The 27,162-nt window shown below is 34.1% G+C and overlaps 1 protein-coding gene across 3 annotated transcripts in view; it reads left to right on the forward strand.

Annotated features, from left to right (window-relative positions):
• The window catches only part of Rprd1a (regulation of nuclear pre-mRNA domain containing 1A), a 56,917-nt gene that overhangs the window by 18,178 nt on the left and 11,577 nt on the right, over window positions 1–27,162 (forward strand). Inside the window, exons 2-7 of one of the 3 annotated variants that reach the window (XM_076836940.1) lie at window positions 3,774–3,903; window positions 6,396–6,502; window positions 6,749–6,846; window positions 10,697–10,823; window positions 10,930–11,105; window positions 12,371–12,465. In XM_076836940.1, the coding sequence (XP_076693055.1) occupies window positions 3,774–3,903; window positions 6,396–6,502; window positions 6,749–6,846; window positions 10,697–10,823; window positions 10,930–11,105; window positions 12,371–12,409 (677 nt within the window). In that variant the 3' untranslated portion in view covers window positions 12,410–12,465. Of the gene's footprint in view, window positions 1–3,773; window positions 3,904–6,395; window positions 6,503–6,748; window positions 6,847–10,696; window positions 10,824–10,929; window positions 11,106–12,370; window positions 12,466–27,162 lie in introns of those variants that run through there. The other 2 variants (XM_076836941.1, XM_076836939.2) reach the window with 2 other exon arrangements.

Raw genomic sequence — 27,162 nt, forward strand, 5'->3', positions numbered from 1 at the left:
TTAATTTTGTGACAGGGTCTTGCTGTTTTGCCCAGGTTGACCTTGAATTTTTTGATCCTCCTGCCTAAACCTCAGAGTAGCTGGGATTACAAATGTGGGCCACTCTTCCTAGTTTGGCTTGTACTTTATTCATATAAATATATAGCAGTGGGACATAATATTTATTTATTTTATTTTTAAAAATATTTAATTTTTTTAGTTGTACACAATACCTTTGTTTTTATTTATTTATTTTTTTGTGTTGCTGAGGATGGAACCCAGGCCTTGCACGTGCTAGACAAGCATTCTACTGTTGAGCCACAACCCCAGCCTGGGATATAATATTTATAATTGCTTTCATGTTGTGATTTATTTGTAGAGAGGTGAAATAAAAGAAGAAAGAAGGAACTAGTGTTTTATTATTTTCTAATTTTCTTTTAGTTGTTGGTGGACCTTTGTTTGATTTATTTATGTGATGCTGAGAATTGAAGCCACATGATAGGCAAGTGCTCTACTACTGAACTATAGGTATCTCAGCCCCTAACTAGCATTTTAGTGATGAGACCTAGCACCTGCCACTTTGTTTAGGACTTGCAAACTACTGATTAACTAGGAAAGATTAATTTTGATCTATGATTAGCATAGTCCTGGCATATAACAAACATTGAATAAATGTAATTTGAATTGAACGGAAGATTTACAAAATAGATATCTTTGGGAAAAACCCTGTGAATAACAGAAACACAGGAAATGACTAGCTCACACCCCTGTTTGACCTTATATTCTGCTACCAACAGAGAGATTTTTTTAAGGAATCTTTGCCTTTTTGTTAACTTTGTGCCTTTTCTTTTATAACAAATTAACCAGAATTTGTTTGAGAAATCATTTTTTATCTTTTACAGCATTGTTTATTGTGATTATTTCCATTAATTATTTGCTCTGTGTAATTTTAAATGGAAGTATTCTATTTTTCCCCTCCTCCTTGAAAATTCAAGTAAGGTCATATTTTTTGAGTTTTCTCATTTTTAGCCTGAGTTCTACAAAGAAAAAACAAAAAAATATCTTGTTATTTGGACCTTATACTGAATCCATACTTCTAGTATAGAATGTGTCCTTTGAGATTTGTTGGGAAATACATTTTGAAGTCTTGTAAATTTTTATTTTAGTATGCATCATAGAGGCACTTCTGAATTATTTTTGAGAGGTTAATTATTCATGAATATTTTAATATTCTAAATTTTATGGTAGAATAGCATAACATAAATTTATCATCTTAGCAATTTAAATGAACAGTTCATTAGTATGAAGTACATTAATATCGTTGTACAGTGGGTTTCCAGAGCTCTTCATTTTGCAAAACTGAAGCTCTGTCCATTAAACAATAACTTCCCAATTTAAATAAAATATTTTCCTCCACCTTTCAACCCCAGAAACCACCCTTATGAATTTGACTCCTCTAGGTACCTCATGTAAGTAAATCAGACAATGTTTATCTTTTCATGACTAGGTTATTTCACTTGGCATAACATCCTCAAGGTTTATCCATGTTGTAGCATGCGTCAGCATTTCTTTTTTAAGGCTGAATAATTTCTGTTGAATGTATATATAACAAGTTTTGCTAATCTGTAGAACTTGAATTGCTTCCCTTTTTTGGCTATTGGGAGTGATGCTGCTAACATTCTAAAACATTTTGATTTGGGTTGCTACTTAATAATCTCAGGAGATAATTTCTTTCATTTGTGACAGAAGGAATAGTTTAGTTGATTAAGGAACCCTTTGCGGTTTGACTTTATAGATTCAAATCCTGGCTTTTACTTTACTGGCTCTTTTATTGTTGGCAAGTAACCTTTTCCATGTTTGTTTGCACCAAAGCAAAATGGGGTTAATAATGGTTCCTTACATTGTTTAGATTAAATTACATAATACATGTAAATTGCTTAGAGTAGTGTGGCCTGTAGCAGAAGTTGAATAAATGTTATACTACTAGGAAAAGGAGCCCATTGGTTTAGGTACCCATTCAAAAGTACTGCAGGTGGTCTCTCAATTAGATAATAAGAAAATTTAGAGTTTCTAATCAGATTTGATGCTGAGAAGTTGAAAACCTGATTTGAATGATACTAGCATTTTCTTAGTGGGATTGAGAGGGTTAGGGTAGGTAAAAGGGAGACAGGGTTGAGTACTGGGACATTGGCCTTTATAATCCTTTTCTTGGGAAAGGGTCCAAATATCTTCTTAACCATTTAGACTTTGTGGTTTATATAAACAAGACTAGAGACCAGAAGAACCAGAAGTTGTTCTTTATTATTGCCATTTCTTCCTTTGTTCCATGCCAGTGAATTTTAAAAGCATGAAAAGAGGTGAGCAACAACTTTAGACAGGCAGATCAGCTTATATATACAGTGGCATGATCCAAGTTTGTAAAGTCTGATTTGTTCTCTCTCATAATGTATTGTTTATTGTGGGAAAGTTTGGTTTCTGGTTTGCCCTCATGAAAGATGTGAAACTCTAAAGTGACTTTTTAATATATTGAAGGCTTAAATTTATAAATTAAATACTTAAATCTAGTAAGTGCAGCCTGATCAGCTAGTCTCATGAATAAACACTGGATAATTGATCTTGATCATAGGTTCTGTATACCATTGTACTGTGGTTGTCACAAGCTCTTTTCCTTTTCAATATAATTGCACTACCATGAATGGTTCAACTTTAATTCTAGTAAAACTGTAACATGAAAATAGTCCATAAATTTACATTAAGCATTGACTTTTTCTTATTATGCATATGACTTTTTTTTTTTGGTGTGTGTGTATGTATATATATATTGAGCCAAGGGCCTCACACAAAGCTAGACAAGTGCTCTACCTGTGAAACACACCCTAGCCCATGTGTGTATGAATCTTATTTGAGTCATTTTCAGAATTACTCTGCTACTTACTAACATTGTACCTAGTGAAAATGTACTATGACCCACAGTTGTTGAATTTTGTGTTTCCTTCAGGTGACTCTGTCGTGTAATATAGTGAGTAGGGGAATATTTTTGTCAAGACAAGTTCATTTATTTAAGGTCATGTAATCCAAAGAGGGAAACATCTAAACTTTGCATAGTGTCCCTAACATTCAATCTGTTAGCTTGGCAAATATTTATTGCATAAATAAAAACATGTAATTTTTTGAAGCGAGACCTCTTTCAGCCTATTTTACATTTGTATTGTTGTTTCACAGTGAGTTAACATTGATTTTGAATCAACATGGATATTAAAACACTTCTAAATTTAATGTAAGATTTAGGGTTCCATCTTAATAACATGAATAGTCACCATCTTATTTTAAATAGCTCTATTTCACAGTGTTGGTAATGATTTTAATACAGTTAAATAAATACAAGATGGAATCATAGAGATGAATTTATATGTAGGCATAAGGATTTCAGTGTATAAAGCTGTTTAGTTTGGGAATGATGATAAGACCAGGAATCAGATATATTAAGTAGTTTGGATGCCTTAGTAAAACAATAAGGAGATGAAAAGATCTGTCATTGATCTATCTTTGCTTCTTAGGTTCTCTTTTTTTTTCATCAAATGATTATCTTTAGAAGCTGTAGTCAACCTGGTGAGGTTAGTAGCAGTGACTTGATAAGTTTGGTAGTAAAATGAGAAGCTAGGGTTGAACATGATACTTGAAGGTTAGTAGACTTATGTAGTTCTCAAACTGCTTAATTATGGATTGATAAAGTTTGTCTAAGTTGAATGAGAATATTTTAAGTAGATCAATTCTTTTTTCTTTGAATTTTTCAGCAAAACCCAACAGGAAGCTTACTTTTCTCTACCTAGCCAATGATGTCATTCAGAACAGCAAAAGGAAGGGGCCGGAGTTTACAAAAGATTTTGCACCAGTTATAGTGGAGGCTTTTAAGCATGTTTCAAGGTATGACAATTTGGGGGGTATTAGGTGATCTGTTTTAAATGTGGACAATATTTCCTTTTGCTAAGATTTGCCTTAATCCATATAATTAAAAAAACATATTTCTTTAAAGCTTTCATTTGGAAAGACTTCTAACTGGCATTTGTAAATGTACTAAATGCTTACTGTGAAGGAAATTTCAACTGTTGCTAAGGTAGACATTTTGAGTACTTAAATGATAGCTTTTCTTTAATAGACCAAAGTAACTGCTGTATTGGAATGAACTTCATTGAGAATGATTGACGATATTGAATTGAAAATTTGTGTGCTATAAACTGATGATCTGGATACACTTAGTTCTGCTTTTCCTTATATCATTTTTAATGATTTTAAGATTTTTTTAGATATTTGGATGTGTGTCTTAACATTTCCAAATATTGTGGAAATAAAGAATATTTATTTAGGAAAATCATAAATGTTGAAAAATTTTGCTAAGGTAATTCTGAAGGAGGAAATCTATATTGTGGCTTATAGTCTTTTTTAAAGACTTATTTCTGAACATAATATGCAGGTATGATAGATTACCAGGCAAACATTGGGATAAATATTAATTTCATCTAAATTATATAATTCAATGGTGAGTGGTGGTGGTCTGTGTTGATTTATATAAGGGTGAAAATCTGCTCACCTCAGGCCATGCAGTGTTAGTCATAGTAGACACATTTTTAAAACATGACAGTGTCAAATGCTGCTGTATGTTGCTTTCTAAATAGATATTATTTTCCTTCCAATTTAGATCCTGCCTTCTACCTTCTTTTCAAATGTTGGTGTTTCTTAGAGCTAAGTCCTACACTGCCTTCTGGGGCCATGTTCTTCACTTGCCTTCTTGGTGATTTGTACATTGCGTGTATTTACTTATTATCTATACCCTAATGACTTAGAATCTTATTCTTCAGTCCAAATTTTTTTCTGTTCTTGACCTGTATGTCCAGTTGTCTGTTTAGATTTCTACTTGGGTACATCTTAAGTATCTCACACTGTTTATTACTGAACTTATAATGTCCAATTCTTCTTTCTCCTTCACTCTCCATATTCCATATCGTACACATTTCCTTAATTGCTTTCTTTTCCTTTTAGTTGCTATAATGTCTTTTTTGTATGTTTATAATAGCCTTTATTATTTTTTAATTCCTATGGGAACATGCAGCCAGCGTTGTAGAGCTAGTGTTACATTTTCTTGCCTTTGAGATCAAGCCTAAGCACTTAAGATTTTCCTTCATGGCATCTCCTAACTTCAGACTTATGTCTTATTTCTAACAGATAAACAGCTTGTAGTGTACACTTTTAGCTAACTCAACTTTTTCCAAGTTCTGTGTACCTCCAAGGCTTTTGTATATATTGCCTCTCCCTAGAGTTTAATAAAAATCTTTATTAACTGCCTGCTATGTGCTAGGCCCCAAAAGGTAATAGCTACATGGATAAGTGAATATTTGTTATAATGCCAGATGACAAATGCTTTAAAGAGACTAAAAGCAGGAAAAAAGAAATAGAGAGTATGAGGGTATCCAGTCATAGTATAAGATAATTTGGAGAGATGGCTATTTGAACAGAGACTAAAAAGAGAGTGAAACAAGCCATTTTTCTAGAAGGAAAGGATTCTAGGCAGAGAGAATACTTGGCAGAAATAGACAACTATGTGCTGGGCATGTTTGAGGATCAGCAAGGAGATTTGTATGGGAGAAATAAGTATTGGGGAATGTGGACTATGAGGTTGTCAGGAAACAGAGCATGTGGGCCTTGTGGCCCAGTGCAAGAATTTTGATTTTATTCTTGGCATGGTTGGTTGTACTTACAGGATTGAGAACAGTATTATCTGATTTAAATTTTGTAGAGTGAAGAAGTACAGCCTGGGAGATTAGTGAGAATGTTCCAGAAATTCAGGCAAGAGATAATAGGGGCTCAGTTTATGATAGTCGTGATGAAGGATTACTTCTAAATGGGTAGAAGTAATCTATTTCTTATTTCTCTCTACATTCAGTCTTCATATCTCAAACTAGATATCATTTCCTCAAATACTATTCCTTGTCTCTCTTAAATTGGGCAAGATCTCTTTGCTGTCTTTTGTGCCTTGTTCTCTTCCATAACACCTATAAATAATAGCTGCTCTAAAGCTCCGTTTGATCTCCATGCCAAAGGTAGTTCTTTGCTCAAAAATTATTTGGTGAGTAAATTAAAGACATCTATTGAATATCTCCCGTAGCCTCCCATTCAGCTCTCTTTAGGTTCAGGCATCTTCTTTGTAAACTCATAGGAGCTAGTCCTAAAACTTGTTAGTTTTTGTAATTTTTTCCTTAAGCAATATGTCTTGACTGCATCATTCTGAATTGCTGGCCACATAGGATTTTCAGTAAACATCTAGATAGTTTTTTCAAGAGTTGAATATTTGATTGTATTTAAAATCATCATTGTGTTTTCCATTGCAGTATTGTTCATATTTTTAATTTTTTTTCCTTTAGTGAAACTGATGAAAGTTGTAAGAAGCACCTTGGAAGAGTGTTATCTATTTGGGAAGAAAGATCTGTATATGAAAATGATGTATTAGAACAACTTAAGCAAGCTCTGTGTGAGTATATAGTCTTTTTTTTTAAAGAGAGTGAGAAAAAGAATTTTTTTTAATATTTATTTTTTAGTTTTCGGCGGACACAACATCTTTGTATGTGGTGCTGAGGATCGAACCTGGGCCGCATGCATGCCAGGCGAGCGCGCTATTGCTTGAGCCACATCCCCAGCCCTATAATCTTAATCTCTTATCATTATCTCTTCATTAAAATATTCTTTTATTAAAATTTAAATATTTTTTTCAATATAGATGGTGATAAGAAGCCTAGGAAGAGAACTTATGAACAAATAAAGGTGGATGAAAATGAAAATTGTTCCTCTCTAGGATCTCCAAGTGAACCACCACAGGTAAAAAATTTTCACCGATAAGAGTTATATTTTACTTTGCGTGATTACCAAGCCTTATTATTTCATTGTTTTTGGGTACAAGAAAGAAATTACACTAATATCTTTTCTTTCTTTTTCTTTTTCTTTTTTTTAAAATATTTTTAGTTGTAGGTGGACACAATATGTTTATTTTGTTTATTTATGTGGTGCTGGGGATCGAACCCAGTGTCTCACGCATGCTAGGCAAGTGCTTTACCACTGAGCCACAACATCTTTTATTTTCTGCTTAACAAATTGCTTATGTTTGTAGGATGTTGTATATTGTATATTTTTTGTAGAAATCATATTTTGCATAGAAAGATTTCTTTTTCTTCTGATAATTCTTTTTTTTTTTTAATTTAAGAGGATTTCTAGTTGCTAAGTATGATTAGATACAGTGAGATATCCACCATTTAAAGAGTTTATTTTACTATAAAACATTATGTGATAAGCATATTTTGTTGTAGGATTTAAATACTACTAAGAATTGCATTCTTAGATTAAAAAAAAGAGAATTGCATTCTTAGAGATGGACACTGCTCTAGTGTTTTTCTTTCAAATGTATAAAACTCTTTTGAAAGATAAGTGTGTTAGAATGGGGGCTGGGTATGTGGCTCAAGCAGTAGCACGCTCGCCTGGCATGCGCAGGATGCTGGGTTCAATCCTCAGCACCACATAAAAATAAAATAAAGATGTTGTGTTCATCGAAAACTAAAAAATAAATATTAAAAAAAAAGAGTGTTAGAGTGGTAAGTATGTATTCATTCACTAAAACTATATATCACAATGTAAGCCTATGGAGAAGTAAGATAAATTCAAATCATTATCTTTGTACCCTAAGTCCTCCCAGGATGGTATAGCATAGCACTTCTTAACCATTAGATGAATTTTAGAAAGACATTTTGAACTTAAATGTGGGCATTGAGTCTTTAAATTTCCTTCTTCTGTTTGAAATATGTATGAAGGACAGATAAAATTTCAAAGGACAAAATGAAGACAGCCTTAAAACAAGGTAAATAGTTTTTTTAAAAAAATATTTATTTTTTAATTGTAGTTGGACACAATATCTTTATTTATTTATTTTTATGTGGTGTTGGGGATTGAACCCAGGGCCTTGCCTGTGCTAGGCAAGCGCTCTACCCCTGAGCCACAACCCCAGCCCAAGGTAAATAGCTTTAAGGGCTAGAAATAATATAGAAGTACAACTCATTGTGTGAGCCTGAGGCTGATTTCTCCTGAGCTCATTTCATTCTCCTCTGGTAGACATGAGGTGCCAAGAATTGGTATCCTGTAGGGTAACAAGAACCGTCAATACTTTATGGAAGTTAGAGGATTGAACCCAAACTTACTGTATGAAAACTGGAAGCTGGAAAGGGCTTTTTCCCTCATGAAAGGAGCTTGAAAGAAAGATAAAAATGATTGCCTAGGAGCTGGGGTTGTGGCTCAGCGGTAGAGCACTCAAGCACCTAGCACATATGAGGCCCTGGGTTCCCTACTCAGCACCACATAAAAATAAATAAAATAAAGGTATTGTGTCCAATTACAACTAAAAAACAATTTTTTTTTTTTTAGAAATGATTGCCTAGGACTATGGATTTATATCAGTCTTGGAATTAAGGAGGAAGAAAAATCAGACCAAGGCTCTCGGTCAGGATCAGAGCCAAGCTACCTCTTGGTTCAGTCTGGAATGGGGAATAATGAACTCCTCATGGTAATCATGAAACAGAACTGGAATAGAAAAGTAGTATGAACGTGACATTTGGACCAACCAAGCACTAAATGTGCATCTTTCCCTATTTGCTCATAATTTATGACAGAAAATCATTTTTTTTAACATGCCTTTAAAAAATATATTTATTTTTTAATTATAGGTGGGTACAATATCTTTATTTTTATGTGGTGCTGAGGATTGAACCCAGTTGCCTCACATATGCTAGGCGAGCATTCTACCTCTGAGCCACAAACCTGGCCCCACATTCATTCTTTTTTTTTTTTTTCAGTTGTTGATAGATCTTTTATTTATTTATATGTGGTGCTAAGAATCAAACCCAGTGCCTCACACATCTCAGGCAGGTGTGCTATTGCTGAGCCAAAGCCCCAGCCTCCCCATTCATTCTTAATATTTTTATTTTCTGTGTGCTAAACCTCAGTGATAGCTTTTAAATTAGAATAGCTAATAAACATTAGTAACTTGCTGTCAGTGTCATTTTTTTATTTTTATTTTTTCAAGAGAAAGAGTCTTTCTATGTTGCTCAAACTGATCCTGAACTCCTAGGCTCAAGCAATCCTCCTTCCTCAGTTTCTTTGAGTAGCTGAGACTAAATGTGATCCTGATAAAGACAGAATTAGTCAAGGCACTGTGGTACACACCTGTAATCCCAATAGCTTGGGAGGCTGAGGTAGAAGGATTGCAAGTTCAAAGCCAGCCTCAGCAAAAGTGAGGTGCTAAGCAACTCAGTGAGACCCTGTCTCTAAATAAAATACAAAATAGAGCTGGGGATGTCGCTCAGTGGTTGAGTGCTCCTGAGTTCAATCCTCAGTACCAAAAAAAAAAAAAAAAAAAAAGTAAAGACAGTATTTTAAAAGTATATGTAATGTCTTGGTGTCTCTGAATCTAGTCTTAAAAACTAAAAAAGAAAAAAAAAAAAGAAAAGATGGGATGGGGATAGAGACTAGTAAAAATAAAACTTAGTTATTTTTCTTTGGAGTAAGTTATATTATGAATAGTAACTCCAATAACAAAGAATCACCCTTTCCTTCTATTTTTAACTAGTATGAAAATATTTTAATTGTCCTTTTCTCCTGATTATAGTTGTATGAAAATAGTATTACTAAAGGTGATAAAATCATTTGTTTCCTGGCTAATCAGCATGGACATATTAGTCATTAGATGCATGGAATTTTTTTAAATACTTTAATAGTCTGATTAACAAACCATAGGATTGTTGAAGATATCATATTTGGGGCTGGGATTGTGGCTCAGAAGTAGAGCGCTCACATAGCATGCATGAGGCACTGAGTTCGATCCTGAGGCACATAAAAATAAAATAAAGATATGCGTCCATCTATAACTAAAAAATAAATATTAAAACAAAGATATCATATTTGAACATAATACCAAAACTACATTTCTTTTATGCTTTACTTACAGCATTTAGAAATAGAATTTGAGAAACTCTTCTATATTGTATTAGATTATTGGTGTCCCCCTTTCCCCAGTAGCCAGTTTAATTTAAAATTCAGTAATTTTACAGTGATAATATAATGTGCAATGATAAAATAATGCATATATTATACATAAAACTTGTATTCTTTAGGCTGAAATTATAGCCTACTTTCCCATTTACCACTGAGATAGATATCTGCCATATATATAAATCAGTCATTTACCTCATTTATCTGATAATCATAAATATTTTTATACCATCTGCCTTCACTACTAGTGTGTGAGCTCCTCAAGGTCTAGGGCCTTGTCTCATTTATATTTTCAGTAGCTTCTTAGTATATAAAAGAAATGGGATTGTCTGTGGAAGCAGTTTGTATTGGAAACTTTGTGTTAGTAGGTAACTCATAGGGATTAGGGATATGAAAAAAAGATTCAAGTCTTTATTAATTTAAGCTTTGGGCTGGGGTTGTGGCTCAGCAGTACAGCACTCACCTAGCATGTGCGAGATGCTGGGTTCAATCCTCAGCACCACATAAAAATAAATAAATAAAATAAAGGTAGTGTGTCCAACTACAACTAAAAAAAAAAAAAAAAAAAAAAAAAAAAAAAACCAAAAACAAAATTAAGCTTTATTTATTTTGGTTCTGAAGTTATGCAACTTTTTAGACTCTAGATCTCGTTAGAGCCTTACAAGATCTAGAAAATGCAGCTTCAGGTGATGCAGCAGTTCATCAGAGGATAGCTTCTTTGCCTGTCGAAGTCCAAGAAGTATCCCTGCTAGATAAAATAACAGGTAAGAAAAAGATGTGATCCAGAACTTTTTTAGGAGGTGGGTTTGGGAACAACATATGTTATTGTTTCTGTTGTATAATAATTTTATTATCCTGTGCTTTTCTTAGATAAAGAATCTGGAGAAAGGCTTTCTAAAATGGTAGAGGATGCTTGTATGTTGCTGGCAGATTACAATGGCAGATTGGCGGCAGAAATAGATGATAGGAAGCAACTCACTCGAATGTTAGCAGATTTTCTTCGTTGTCAAAAAGAAGCCCTTGCAGAGAAAGAGCATAAATTGGAAGTGCGTAACTTTTTTCTTTTTAGTGCTTATTTGTTTCATTTACTTTGGGGTAGGAATTTTAACATATCTCAGTTCCTGCACACCATGCCTTTTTGGGAAATAGACCTTTTTTAGGCAGTGGCCCAAGAAACTTCCTCAACATCAGTGGATTTCCTTCTACTTTAACCAATCAACCTGTTTAAGTAAACTTTGAAATTTAGAATTAGCAGGATTGCACTTGAAAAATTATTTGTGTGAAATTCCATTGCGATAGTAGAACTTTATCAACTTAAATCCTTATTTTCAAGCACAAAAACAATAGAAAAATAACAGTAGGCATGAAGCCTTACCTGCAATAAATTGGATTGGATTTGTTCAGTCCCTATTCTGAGCACATACAGTCTTTCAGCTATACCATATAGTCTTCAAAGTAATCCATCTCTTTGAGGCCAAGAATTCAAGACCAGACTGGGCAACATGAGCTGTTTCAAATTTTAAAAAGAAATTACCTCTTTTTTCCACCTCTGATTCTGATGCTTAACATATTCACACCCTTCTGGCCCGCAAACACTGTTAGTTAGAAAGTTATTGCTCTTTTAAGTAGTGATTGGTACTGTTGATGAGAAGTTTTGGGGTGCAGGAGGCGATAAAAAGAAATATTCTCATATTTCCTTTGAGGCATTGTCAGGGGTAGACGAGCTAGATTTAGTTTAATTTAAATCCTCCAGTTGACTAGTTGTTAAATTGTTTACTGATGTACCAGTTTCTTATGCTAATATGTAAGAGAATTTCTAATTTGTTTGAGTCCCCTTATTTGCAGGTAATTTCCTGTAAATTTATAGGTACAGCATGATACTGCCTCTGTTAGGTTGCTTTTATTTATTTTAATTTATTTCTTAGTTCAGCAATCTCTAATTGGGCCCAAAAGGTGCTTAGACTGGCTTGCTATTTGTTACCCATGAGAAAGCTACTTGATTGCTTCCACCCCAAACTCTTAGCTTTTAGTTTAGCACAGTCTTTTCAAATTTGCTCCTCTTCTGTTCACATAAAACACAGTGGATTATTAGCACTATGATTTGCCCTTGAAAAAGTTGCTCACTTCTACATGGAAAGGAAAAGATGGAATTTTGAAAATGATGAATTTGATAATTGTCAGTCTTTGATTTGTGGTAGAAATTCAATTTTAAATATATTGTTACTTGTTTTATTGTCTGCAGAATTAAGGGTAAGTAATATACAGTTTTTGTCTTCAGTCTTTTGGTAACATTTCTTTAACTTCTATTGAGCTTCTGTTGCAGATATTGGACATGGGCGTTATCTTCTAATGATGTCTTCACCATTAGCGTATTCTTCCTGCTAAAAATAAATATCAAACTCCAAAGCTTGTATTGTCTCATGTTTTTGAAAATTGAAGAGAAGACTAAAACTTTGTTATTATTCTTCTTTGTACTGCTTTCTCACTTATGATGTTGGCCATTTATCACTGGTTTCAAAAATGGAATTTATGCAGTTGCTTGGGAGGCTGAGGAAGGAGGATCATAAGTTCAAGCCAGCCTCAGCAATTTAGCAAGGCCCTAAAAACTTAACAAAGACCCTTCTCTAAATAAAATATGAAAAAGGGCTGGGATGTAGTTCAGTGGTTAAGCAACGCTGGGCTCAATGTGTGGTACCAAATAAATAAATAATGAAATTTATGTCTTAAAGTGTAGAAAATATGACAAATACCACCTCCCCCAACAACTCACTCTTTGCCCAATGCATTCCAGCCAGATTGCATAGTTAATAGTCATAGATGGTGAGACTGATAACAACAACAATAACATTTACCATGTGTTAGGCATACTGTTCTAGCCATTTAACATAGTCAACTCATTTACTCCTATGTAGCAGAATAGAATATTATCCAAAATTCATAAACATGGAACTGAGGTAGAAGGAGATAAAGTAGCTTACTCACCATCACAGAAAGTAAATTGTTAGGACCCAGGGAATCTGTCTCAGGAGTCATTGTACTTAATCAAAAAGAATTTTTTTTCTTCCTATTTTGCTGCAGTGTAAGACTACAGCAAAAGCTAAAACCCTGTTTTTCTAACTCTGATTCCATTCTCCTCAGAGGTAATAACTGTCATCAAAGAAAGCGTTGTAGAAATTTTTGTTATTCGGCATGACTGGATTTTATTGTATTATAAAGAAACTAGCTCAATTATGTTCAACTTCGTTTTTACAAGTAGAGAAATGAACTTTCTTACATAAACTTGGAATTAATTCAGCAGAACTTTTTGTAAATCATAATTTAGAAATTAGGGATTCTGTTGTTAGGAGACCTGAAAATGATTTGAGATAATTTAGACATTCTTTGTAATAGGCAGTTGACATTGCTTTGAAGTTGAGACAGAGGTGAAGATTTATATTTTTCCTATCAGCTGTGATACCACAGAGTTGACAGTTCTCATGCACGTTTGAACATGAAGTGCAATTGACTGGGTGTCATTACTTTCTCTTTTTTTTTTTTTTTTTTGAAAAAGGTACATAAATTTGAAAGTATCCATTTATGAATTGGCTATTTAATATGTCTTAAGGAAGTCACTATTAAAGCATTTGTAATGAATGAAAATATTTGGAAATTTAAACATTTTTTGGAAATCAGTAGTCATGATTTTTGAAACTTTTTTTTTTTTTAGAATTTTTTTTTTTTAATATTTATTTTTTAGTTATCGGCGGACACAACATCTGTGTTTGTATGTGGTGCTGACCATCGAACCCGGACCGCACGCATGCCAGGCGAGCGCGCTACCACTTGAGCCACATCCCCAGCCCCATGATTTTTGAAACTTTTTACTTTGGTAAAAAGTAAGCAGATAACTGTTAGAATGGACCCAGTAAATTTCATTTATATTTATAAGATCTTTTTCATGGACTGCTATATGGTAACTTAAAAAAATATTTTTTGTAGTTATAAGTAGACAGCATACATTTATTTTATTTGTTCATTTTTATGTGGTGCTGAGGATCCAACCTAGTGTTTTACACATTCTAGGCAAGCGCTCTGCCACTAAGCCAAAACCCCTGCCTCTCATGGATTGCAATATAAATAATTTCACCATTCAGAAGTTGAAAGTGTTACATTAAATAATTTAACTTGTTATGGAAGAAAATATCTGCACAGTACTCATTGCACAAATATTGTTTAAGCTTGCCCCTTTTCCAATGATGTAAGATTGTCCCCAAGTTATTTGCATTTATTATTACAGTGTTTTGTGTATTATAGGTAGGACAGCAGAGAACATACTGGTAATACAGGTTTACATAACTGTATATATGCAGGACTCAGTAGAGTACTGTACAGGTGGGTCAAAGGGACTGTGTGAATGCATGTACGTGTGCTCTCATGCACACACACACAGTGCTAGGGATCAAACTCAGGGTCTCATGCATGCTAAGCAGGTGCTCTACCACTGAGCAAAACCAGGTTCTGTCTCTTTAAATTTGCCATATAAGTGTATAAACTTACAGTATGGGTGCATTTTTTCCTACAAAATCTTACTCACTGAGTGATAACTTACTTTCTATTTTTGTTAAATGCCACTGTCATACTTAATTCTTATGTATACCCACATTTAGTAATGTAGTTCCTTTTCTACTTGCACAGATTTTGATATTTATTTCTAATATTCATATTTATAATTTTGACTAATTATTGTGCTTATGAATATTCTTTTTTCTCTTTATTCACTGTTTTGTCTTCATACTTAATATTTTAAGAGACCACGTTTTTGGTTATTTATCACATGATGGTATTCAAAGATAGTGTGGTAAGGATATGGAGAACTGATAATGGAGTAATTTTAGAAATAATATTATAAGTAAGATGGAGCTATGGATTTTTTAAAAGAAAGAAATGTTACTAATTTCTGAATAAATATTTTTGAAATCTTTCTAAAATTTTTTCAGGATTTATGCAATTTTTCAGCCATTTTTATTGACTGGCAAGTAATCTATTTTAATTATAGGGGAAAGGCTATATGAGCAAAAAGACAGCCCTGGATATTGGCTCTATTTATTTTATATCCCTTCATATAATATGTGCTTTTTTACTATGTCATTGTTTCCTTTTTAATGTATAGATATATGACAGTTTACTTAATTACTCTTTTTCTTTTTTGTGATTCCATTGCTTTGGTATTATAAACAGCATTTCAGGGAACAGCTCTTTAATTAACTTGCTTGCCCACGTAGGATTGTTTCTTGTGATAAATCTCTAAAATTACTGATTCATGTTAAAGACTTGATATTTGTTACTAATCTGATTTTCAGTAAGATTGTAGTTGGTTTTATTATCTATAGTTCTTCTTTCCTAGGCCATTCATTTTCTCTAGAGAGAAGTGCCTCAGGTACATGACAGAGGGCATCTATTTTCTGAATAGTATTTTACCTCTTAACTTCTGTGAGTTGAGTCCCTGAATGCAGATCTTTTGCTCAGTTTCTTGTCTCTCATCTTTTAGTTCTGTGGGATAAAGGTTTTAACAGATTCACGTAAAGAGTTTCAGTTGGTCCTTATTGTGAACCTTAAAACTCACCATTACATTTCTAGGGGGCTCGTAAGTTCAAAATCCTGAGCTAATTCAGAGTTCCTCTGGATAAAGAGCATTACTTTTGTTTATTTCAGTCTTAAAGTTTTTTTGACATTCATTTACTGTGGTACCCTTTCTTTCTTTGTGATTTCTGCCTGTATAAATTGTTTTATTATTTTGTTGGCATTTTGAGAGGGAGCAGATGAACAATTCCATCTGTCATATAATGGAAAACTTTTTATGTTTTAGTAAACACAAATATATACATTTCATACCTCCTGCCACACCACCCCTGAGTGGCTGTCATATATATATTGCCTGTATTGTTAATAGTTGATCATCCTGATCCCTCTGAAATTTCCCTATGTGACTGCAGCTAGATGGATCTTTTAAGAAGAAATGGGGCTGGGGATGTGGCTCAAGCGGTAGCGCACTCGCCTGGCATGCATGCGGCCCGGGCTCAATCCTCAGCACCACATGCAAACAAAGATGTTGTGTCTGCCGAAAACTAAAAAATAAATATTAAAAAAAATTTCTCTCTCTCTGTCTCTCTTAAAAGAAAAAAAAAAAAAAAGAAACTAGGTCCCAGCACACCTGTTTAAAACTCTCCAATGTTTCTCATCACATTTTTGGATCTTGTTTTGAATTCATGCATTTCTTAGTTTTTCTTAGCCAGTTAATTCCTTCTTTATTCAGTTACATGGTCCTGTTACTTGGACCTCTTCAGAGGGTTTTCTGTCCCTTTCTTTTGCTTCCACTCTGCCCCCCCCCCATTGAATTGCGTTGTTTTTTCTTTGTGGTACTTACCATTATTTGAAAATTTAAAGCTTTGTGTACTTGGTTATCATGTGTACCTGTTATTAGCATATGAGCTCTGAGATGAAGAACCTCTTTTTGTTATTTGTGTTTATTCCCATATCCTCAATGCTTAGGGCAATGCCCTTTTCTTTGTAGACATTTAGAGTTTATGTTGAATGAATAAGTAAAATTTGGCCTTCCAGTGATAGATAAATGAATGAATGACACTAGAAATGTAATCTGTAAGGGATATTTAAAATATATATTTTAAATTATAACTTATTTTGTAGTTTATTGGGAATTTAATGAGTAAAAGTGATTGGAAATACTTGAGGTTTGTGATAGAATCATACCTTTTTTTTTTTTTTTAAATACTGGGGCTCAAACTCAGGATCTTGATCATGCTAAGCAAGGTATCACTGAGCTCCATCCCAGCCCTGTCTAATTGATTTTTAAGTTGTCTTAGTATAGTTCAGTTAGTATAGTTCAGTTCGGTAGTCTCCCCCTTACCTGTAGCTGATATTACCCAAGATATGTCTGATTTTGCTAATAGTACCAACCTCTGTAAATACTTTTTTTTCCCTCTAAACATACATAGCTACAATAAAGTTTAGCTTACAAATTAGGCACAGTAGTGGATTAACAATAACAATAAAACAATGGTTATAACAATATATAGTAATAAGTGTTATGTGAATTGGTTTCTTTCCCTCTCAAAATATCTTAATTCCTGAGCTGGGGATAGCTCAGTTGGTAGAGTGCTTGCTTTCATGCACAAAGCCTTGGTTGGGTTCAATCCCCAGCACCACAAAAAATTAATAAATAAAAATCTTAATTCCTCACTGTGTGATAGTACTATTGTTGGAACAGAGTGACCTAAGGTAACTAAACCACAGAAAGCACAAATTTAGCTGTGAATAAAGGAACTACTGTACTTTTAGGAAAAAAAAAAAAAAGTGTGCTGTGTGTTCAAGGCAGTATCTAGAGTGTTAGGTGAGCATTTTGAAAGGAGTAAATAGATATTTTGAAATGCTAAAATTTGTTACTATTTTATCCCCATTTTCCCCTTCAAAAAGAGAGTAACACATTAACATTATACAGAAATGAACAATAAGTGAACAGTACTCAACAATATTTAAGTGCTGAATTTGTACAAACAGTGCCACTCACTGGAAGAACTGGAGCTGTAAATGAAATCTGAATCCTTAAGCCGGTGTTCTTTCTTTCACATTGTAGTATATAAGAGAGTGGAATTTAAGCTGTAATTGCCCTCTGTGCCTGCTCACTTTCATAGAATGGAAATGTTTAATAATACCTTTATATGCCAGGCAGTAAAGCCCTGAACCATAGAAGGCAATAGTAGTGAAGTGCTGTAGTTTTTTTAATTAGAAGAGTAATATGTGTTTATCAAAGTTTACCCTTTGGTAAGGATGCATATACTACCTCAATCTTTGACAACATTTAGAGGAATAGAATTATAATATACATGACTATTTTGCAGGGTTTTTTTTTTGCATATTTACTCTGAATATTTTCACACAGTTATCAGTCTGGGTTTTTTTTTTGTTGTTGTTGTTTGTTTGTTTGTTTTTGTTTTTGGTAATGCTGAGGATTACTTTGTGAATGCTAGGCAAGCACTGTACCACTGAGCTACACCCCAGCCCTAATATTGGTTTCATTTTAATGCCCAAGTTATATTCTGTTTTACAGAAATAGTATTTCTACCTGTTATTTAACATAACATTTGTTTTTCTTCCTCTTTCTTGCTGTTGAAAACATTACTTTAAATCACATTTTGACATTTATATTACTTCCAGTTTCTTGCTATTGAAAAACACTGCTCTGGGCTGGGCATCGTGGCTCACACGTGTAATCCAAGTGGCTTAGGAGGCTGAGGCAGGAGGATGGTGAGTTCAAAGCCAGCCTCAGCAAAAGCAAGGCACTAAGTAATTTAGTGAGTCCCTTCTCTAAATGAAACACAAAATAGAGCTGGGGCTGTGGCTCCGTGTTTCAGTGTCCCTGAGTTCAACTCCAGCTACCTTTCACACCCCTGCCCCCGCCCCCCCCCCCCAAAAAAAAGGAAAAACACTACTATAAATAACTTTCTAGTTAAGTTTTTGCTTATCTCTGGTAGTTTGAAAATAAATTCCTAGGGGGAAGAAACAAATGAAATTTAAAGCAATAAAGAGGTAAATGGTTTTTGTGCTTGAGTCGGCTCTTAATTAAGAAAACAAAGTGACATCCTCCATAATGACAAGTGGATGTGGAAATAGAAACTCTTACATATTGCTTACATAAATTATTACATTTATGTGAATTTTCTTTTATTTAAATATTATAATTTTTTCTTTATCCTATGTATTTAAAACTTTGACTAGCACATATCCAGGGTATTGGTTTTTCATTAATTTTGCTTGATATTTGATGTGCCCTTCCATTAGATCTAAGTTGCTTTTAATTTTTGCCACTTAATTGTTTTTATAATTTTTCATTAAATTCCTGTTATGTGTATTGAATGGTTTGAAGTTTTTACCCACATTTCTAATTTTTTATTTTTCCCCACTATCGTTTACTTCCTCAATATTTTATTTGTCATTATTAATGCTATTTTTGTTCTATTTATTTTTCCTTATAGCATGAAGTCTCTGCTTGTCTAATATTGTTAGTAGGTTTAGGAATAGAGATTATTTTGTCAGATTTTTGTAGGACTCGGTTGAAGAAAGTGATTTATTTTCACATTTACTTAACCTAGTTCACAGTATCTACTCAGGACTAGTAGAAAAGGAATCAAGAGTCAGGAAATCTTAGTGCCAGTGTTTGGTAAGTTTATGGAAACTGCCCACACCTGACTGGAACCATGCTTTTATTCTTGCCAGTACACCAGCCAAAACTGTCAAATGCCTCTTCAGTCATAGTCACTGGCTCTTTCCCATGGTTCTGGGAGCCACAGAGGGTCCAGATTGCCTTTTTTTTTTTTTTTTTTTTAAGAAAGAGGCTCACTAAATTGCTGACACTTATGATCTTCCTTCCTGAACCTTCTCTTACAGGATTACAGGCATGCACCACCATGCCTTTCAAAGATTTCCTTTTAAAAATGATTCAGAGAGCTGGGCAAAGTGACTCATGCATGTAATTCCATCGATTCGGGAAGGACAGAAGGACTTCAAGTTCAAAGACAGCCTCAGCAACTTTTGAGACCCCATCTTAAAAAGGTCTAGGAATCTAGCTCAGTAGTAAAGCACCATTGGGTTTAGTCCCAGTACCCCCCCCCCCCAAAAAAAAAAAAAAAGTTAAGGTGGAGAACAGTCAGCAAGTATAATTAATGTTTGTAATGATTGTAAAATATTTGTGCCTTCAGGGCTTGGCAAAGTCCACTGAAGTGTTCAGACTTTTTTAATGTAAGTGTAAAATACTATTTAAGTAGCTACTATCTATTTTCTGTAAACATCATTGTATGCTTCTTTGTTGGAGTGTTTCTTATGCTTTTGATTTCCTACTAGTGAGCTCAGTTTAAGAATTAAAGAATATTCAGAAATATATTTGATAGAAGCAGTATCCTCTGAGAAAAGGTTTAAGGATAATTTCAGTAAGCCAAGTAAATCAATCATAGTCAAATATATAGTGAATCTTTACATTTTTATTCTTTAAAGAATATTCAGATAAGTTTCAGAAAATAAATTTTATACTGTGATGGTTTATGGCATTTGTTTTTTCTGCACAGAAACAACTTTTTACTTTTAGGCGTGAGATTTTTGTATCAGTGTAACATTGACATTTTTTGCTTGTAACTTTTGGAACTATCTAAACCTTTTTAAGCATCTGCCATTGTTAACTTAGAATTTCTAATTAGCATCTTATGTGATTAACTTTTAAAATATGTATCTTTTTTTTTTTAAAGAGAGACTTTTATTTATTATTTTTTAGTTTTTGACGGACACAACATCTTTGTATGTGGTGCTGAGGATCGAACCCGGGCTGCACGCATGCCAGGCGAGCGCGCTCTACCGCTTGAGCCACATCCCCAGCCCAAATATGTATCTTTTAAAAAAACATGTTGAACCAGTATTTCAGCCTGTACATTTTTAAATATTTATTTATTACAGGTGGGCACAATATCTTTATTTTATTTTTATGTGGTGCCAAGGCTCAAACCCAGTACCTTATATGTGCTAGGCGAACAATCTACCACTGAGCTCCAGCCCCCAATTTTTTTTTTTTTAAACTTGACATCTATCATTTTTTTTTTTTTTTTGGTGCTCTCACTTTGTTTCTTCTACAGATTTCTTGTGGATATATTCTAACTTATAAAAATGAAAATCATATTTTACATGATGAAGAGATAAGGCCAGGAACAAGGGCCTGTGGTTTGAAAGTTGCCTTGGTTGACTTTCGACTTTCTTAAATCAGTAAACACTTGGAGAAGCCTTCAACAGTTCAGCTTTGTGATGAAGAGTGGGGACTCTGGAATAGGGTTGTCCATTGTAATTCTGTTTCTCTGCTTACTAACCCTGTGGCATTGGGCAAAGCATTTGATCTTTTTGTACATCAGTTACCTTGTCTGTAAAGTAGGGATAAAAATCATAAAATCATATCTACTTTAAGTGGTTATTATAGAATTTGAACAAGTTAGGTGCTTAAATTTGTTCCCATATAGAGTAAGTATCTCAGAAGTTCTAGCTACAAACAAAAACCCTTGGGAGTTTAAAATTTTTTTTTAGCTAGTATATATTTATCATTTAATCAATAAAATTGTTGAAGTGATCCTCCTTCCTCTGCTTTATGAGTAGCTGGGACTACCTGCACACAGCTGGAATTCTCTCAATGTCAGATATCTGTAATATTTTTCTTTTTGCCTCAAAGAGAAATTATTTATTTTACTGTTTACTGTCTTAGTATCTCAGTGGTTGCAACTAGGTTTCTGAGTACCTTTAAACACGTTCAATCATTTTCTGAGAGACTGCCTTTTCTGAGTCAAGCCTGCTTGTCTGCTGATTGTGGAATCTACCTCTTTTCAAAATTAGGTATAGTGTTTGCTGTTAATCAATTTGGTGATAGTTGTAATTTCTTGGAAGTAGTTGTTTAATATGTCCAGTTGGTAAAGTGTTTTCTATTCTTCTCCCCCAGTGTTTAAGAGTGTAATTGATTAGGGCAGCAGGTCTGGATTCAATTAAAGTATGGTGTTCACCTTAACTTCCTTTTCTGATTCAGATGTTCACTGTCTTTTGTAAACAAAAACAGATATTCTAAGATATTAGACTGAGTAGCAGCTTTTTTTCTCCTATAACAAATAGAAAATAAAATGTAAGAATATAATAAACATAAGACCTAGGATATTCTTTATTGTATTAAGTAAATAGTAAAGATGTATGTAAATATATCTTGTGCATTATGTTACATATCTATTGTATAAAATGTAAAGATAGGTGTAATGAAGAGAAATAAAATTAAAGAGAGTCAGATGAAATGGAGGGATAGGAGTGGTGAAATATAAAGAATTTAATAGAGTTATAGGGCTGTGGTGCGCAAAAGGTAGCCAGCCACTAGCCACAATCTATTTAAGTTAATTAATATTAAATATGGGGCTGAGTTGTAGCTCAGTGATGGAGCGCTTGCCTAGCACACATGAGGCACTAGGTTTAATTCTCAACACCACATATAAATAAAATAAAGGTCCATCAATAACTAAAAATTTTTTAAAAAATATTAAATATGATATAAAATTCAGTTTCTCAGTAGAAGCAGCCACATTTTAGGTGATACTCAATAGCTACTTATGGCTTTTGACTACTAGTTTGGGTAGTGCAGATACAGAAGAACATTTCCATTGTTATAAATTCTATTCAAATCATTGATGAAGATCGTCATCCTTATTTAACATAAGTATAGATAAAGAATTAGATATATAGGAAATGATATTAAGTTTACAGTATATGAAATGTATAGTGTCTCTGCTATAAGAAAGAGAAGGAATGCTATGGGCACCCCAGAGGAGGCAGTATCCTAGAAGATGGAATACTGATAGGATTGAATTGAAGGAAAAATTCACATCTTTGCGTGTACTGTTGTAAAGATGAGAGCATTCATAAAGATTCTTCATGCCACAAGTGAGGTACCTGGAACCAGGAGGTCAGAAGAGCGGAGTCACTGAGGACACTGTAGTGTAAATATTCAGAAGAGTTAACCTTGTGCAATCCTTTTCTAGTCAACTAGCAGTGGTGAGGAAACTGTATTGGACCTGGAACAGAAGGGATAATGTTCCCTCCAGGTTGTTAAGGGCAAAAAACAGTGGGAGTCATTTGTATATGGAAAACTAGTTGTTGGGATAGACCATGTAGTCTTGTAGACAAACTAACCAAGCAGTTTTGGAAACATAAAAGAGCAAACTTAAGGGAAAAAACTCTTGAGAAATGCTGATGAAATTTGAACTTAATATAGTAAGGTGATTCTCATACCTGAGTAAATACTGCTGTCTCAAAAATGTATATAAATAAATTCTATAAATTTTAATATATCAAAATCAGTGAAATACTGTGAGAGCTAATTTTTTTCCTCCCCCGAGATTTTTATTTTTTTTTATAGATGGTCATAATACCTTTACTCATTTATTTATTGCATTGAGGATCATACCCAGTGCCTCACATGTGCTAGGAGAGTGCTCTACCACTGAGCCATAACCTCCACTCCCCAGAGAGTTCTTTTAATTACAGAATTCCTTACTATAGTTACTGGTGTTATATGTCCCAAGTATTGAAGGTATAAAATTAGGAATATCATAGGTAAGTCATAAAATATAGACAATGCAGTTTTAAAATAATGTGCCCTTTGAGCTAAATAATAATAAGATGTAGTAGTCAGGAGAAACTGAGAATCAAAAGGCTTTGTTTTTAATGGATTGAACTGGAGATTTTGATGCTGATTTTAATTGTTATTGTAATCTTTAAATCTGTCAAAAGATGTGTGACAATTGTCATTTCATTTTTTATGAGGTGTTAAAGATCCCATGAAATTTGAATCTGTGAAATTCTCTTTGCATCTGGATAACTGAATTTTTGATGATGAGTCCCAGCTCTGAAGCATAAAATCTTATTTTCCTTTAGAATGTCAGAGTCAATTAGCTGAAATCCAGTGATCATCTGGGTGGACCAAATATTTGTCACTCAGCATGTTTGATTTCTGTTCTTGTTTCTCAACACAAGTATCAGCACTCACATTAATCTGTAGACTCAGCTGTATAAAATTGAAGTGCTGCCTATGGATTCATCTTGGGTTAATTTTGACATGTTTGCTAGTGAAAGCTTGAATTTGACATCAGTAAAGCCGTTTAGGATTATTGGCATATACTGTAGTAAAGTGAACTTTGAAAGTTAGAGATGCATTGGAGGTAATTCAGAACTGCTGAAAATATCACAATACTTTTGTAAATGATGAAAATTGTTAAAAGAGTTCCCTTTAATAGTAGAATACGGGGTGAGGCAAGGGAACAAAAACCGAAAATAGAAAGATGAAGCAAGGACAAGAGGAAAACTGGGAAGAGGAAAGAATATGGATATGACTATATGTGCTTTCTTCATGCCTAGTATTGTGTCCCCTGTCCAGCAGCTGGTCTCACATATGCCAGATGACCACTTAGAATTTGCCATCTCCAGGAAGGAGTGCAGCATCAAGGTGTCTAGTACTAGGGAACTAGACTGCTACATTTACTTTGGTCTGTACTCCAACGTTGTTGCCTTTTTCTGACTAATCATTTCCTTTTCCCTTCATTTGAGCATGTGTACTCATACTGACAAATCAAAACTGCTGCTTTTCATCAGGAATTGCAGTTGCACTTGAAGCTTCCAGTAGCTTATTAGAATTAAGATTCACACGATTCCTGTAATGTTCCATAAACAAGACCCTCTGTACACTATGTGGGTGAAAAATCAGCAGTGTCTGTATACCTAGTCTGAAACTCTGCTGTTGCACTTAAATGCTACTGTAGGGGAGAGAATTCTTTACAATTTAATCTTAATAATACTCAAACTAACTGTGTGCCAAGGCACTGATCTAAGTGCTTTTCCTATTTTTATTGATATTGCAATAAAATAGGAAAGGAGGTAGGATTTATTAATTATTTATGAATGAGAACACTGAAGCACAAAATTGTTAGTATATTCAAGAGAAATTTGAAAAATACTAAGTTCCTTATAATATTTTGATGTATTTCCTTTAGTCTTATGAAAACAAAAACCATGTTGGGGATGTGGCTCCATGGTAGAGGAGCTTTCCTAGCATGCACAAGACCCTAGGTTTGATTACTGAAGTAAATAAAGTAATAAATCATTATAAATACATTTTAAAAAAATAAGCATCAGTTGTAGCCATCTTCTATGCACGAATTTGTATCCTATTTGGATATCTATCTTGGCTGGTCTTTTGATATTATTGCTTACATCAAATTTGTTAATTGAAATGTGAACATCTTTTTTTTTAACTTATTTTTTAGTTTTTGGTGGACACAACATCTTTATTTTTATGTGGTCCTGAGGATCGAACCCAGTGCCCCACGCACGCCAGGCGAGCACGCTACTGGTTGAGCCACATCCCCAGCCCTTATATGTGCAAGGCAGGCACTCTACCACTAAGCTACAGCCCCAGACCCAAATGTGAATATCTTAAGCAGTTTTATCAAAAATTTAAGGAGAGCCTTGTGTCATTCAGACTAACATTTCTTCGAATTCTTGTCAGGCTTAACTGCCTAAAGTAGAGTTTTTTTTTTTTTTAATTTAAATAATTACTGGGGAAACATCAGAAAGGCAGATTATAGAATAAGAGAACATGGAAGTGAGTTGTCAGCAGCTTTGGAAAGTGCACGTGCGCACAAATTTTCTTACATTTTGAGTTGATTAGGGCTGCCTCTGAAACTCATCCATGACTGACTGACTACCTACAATTAAAATGCATTATTATTGTTATTATTCTAGCAGTACTAGGGATTGAACCTTGGGTCTTAGTCTGTCTACCACTGAGCAATATCCCCAGCCTTTTTATTTGAGATAGGGTCTTGCTAAGTTGCTGAGACTGGGATTCTTCTGCCTCAACCTCCTGAGTTTCTGGGGCTAAAAGTGTGTGTCACTACAACTAGCACTAAGGTGTATTTATTGGTTAATGTTCTTGGTAGGTCCAACCATTGGCCCTTAACCATTGTAAATTGAACGAGAATCACTGCCAAACACTGCATTTTCTCATCATCTCTGTTCCCTGCCTGAATATTTTCATTATAAATTCCTACATTTAGATTCTCCCAAGTTAACTGTCAATATAGTGAAGACCCTGCTTAGCATCTCTTCATCAGAGAAAGCTCTGGTGATATGTAGGTGTTAGCATTGTGATGCAGCTAGTATAGTGTTAACTTACACTAATAAACTAAATGTTTAGAATGTGGAGAGTTCTCTTGCTTTGGAAGCAGATTAAATCACAACTAGATGTCATTTTTCAACCTGGATTCTACATTAACAAAATAAGTTATCTTGCCACAGTTAATTCTGAGGCAGGGCCAGGGTGGCCAAGGAAATGCAAATAAAATACCTTGGAGAAAGTTGAGATATCTAGGAAGATCAGAGTTAGGGCCAGTTAAAATTTATGTGAATATCTGTCTTCAGATACTTCAAAAGCTATCTGAAAAGAGGAATTGAATGTACTGGTTTCAGTGGATTTGTTACAAGTGACAAGACTGTTCTGCCAGTTGACACCAATGTGAAAGGACTATTTAATAAAGTAGTGAATTTCAGTCTTTAGTATCTACATCTACAGCATACCTTAAACAGCTCCACTCCTAGCCAGATTGTCAAAAGTCTGACACCGTAGACTTGGTTCACCTCCCTGTTACCCGATAGTACATGTTTGAGTTTCGAGAAAAGCTAACAAGACATACTAAAAGGCAAAAACAGTCTGAAGGGACAAAATGAGCATGAGAACCAGATCTGTGTGGCAAAATTTTGGAATTCTGAGATCATGAATTTAAAATAATTGATTTAATGTTAAAGGTTCTGATGGAAAAAGCAGACATGAAAACAGTTATGTAAGTAGAAAAGTGGAAATGCTCAGAAAAAAAAGGCAAATACTGGAAACAAATCACTAACCGATGAAAAGGGCCTGTTAAGGGAAAACAGTTGATAAGCTGAGCATAGATAAGTGGAAACTTGCCAAACTGAAATGCAAAATGGAAAAATAATATGAAAATACAAAGTCCACGACAGAACATACAAGAATTGAGGGTCAGTTTAGAAAGAGGTGAAAAACGTGCTTAAAATGCCAGAAGGAGAAAATGGAGCAGAAGCATTTGAAGTATCAATGACTTAAGAATCTCCAGGAGCTGGGGTTGTAGCCCAGTGGTAGAGCACTTGCTTCACATGGGTGAGGCACTGGGTTCGATCCTCAGCACCACATAAGATGAATAAATAAAGTATATATATATAAAAAAGAATTTCCAAAATTAATGATAGATACCAAACCACTCATCCTGGAAACTCAGAACCTATTAAGACTACATTTAGGCAAGTCATATTCAAAGTACAGAAACCTAAAATTTAAAAAAAATATAAGAACCAAGGGCCAAACAACTTAGATATCTAAGAGGAACAAATAAAAGAATTACAGTAGACTTCTCAGCAAGCCGTGCAAGCAAGAAGAGCGTTGAAAGTGGTTTAAAGAACCCACCAACCTGAGTTCTG

Source organism: Callospermophilus lateralis, chromosome 17 (genome assembly GCF_048772815.1).
Source record: "Callospermophilus lateralis isolate mCalLat2 chromosome 17, mCalLat2.hap1, whole genome shotgun sequence".
NCBI lineage: Eukaryota > Metazoa > Chordata > Mammalia > Rodentia > Sciuridae > Callospermophilus > Callospermophilus lateralis.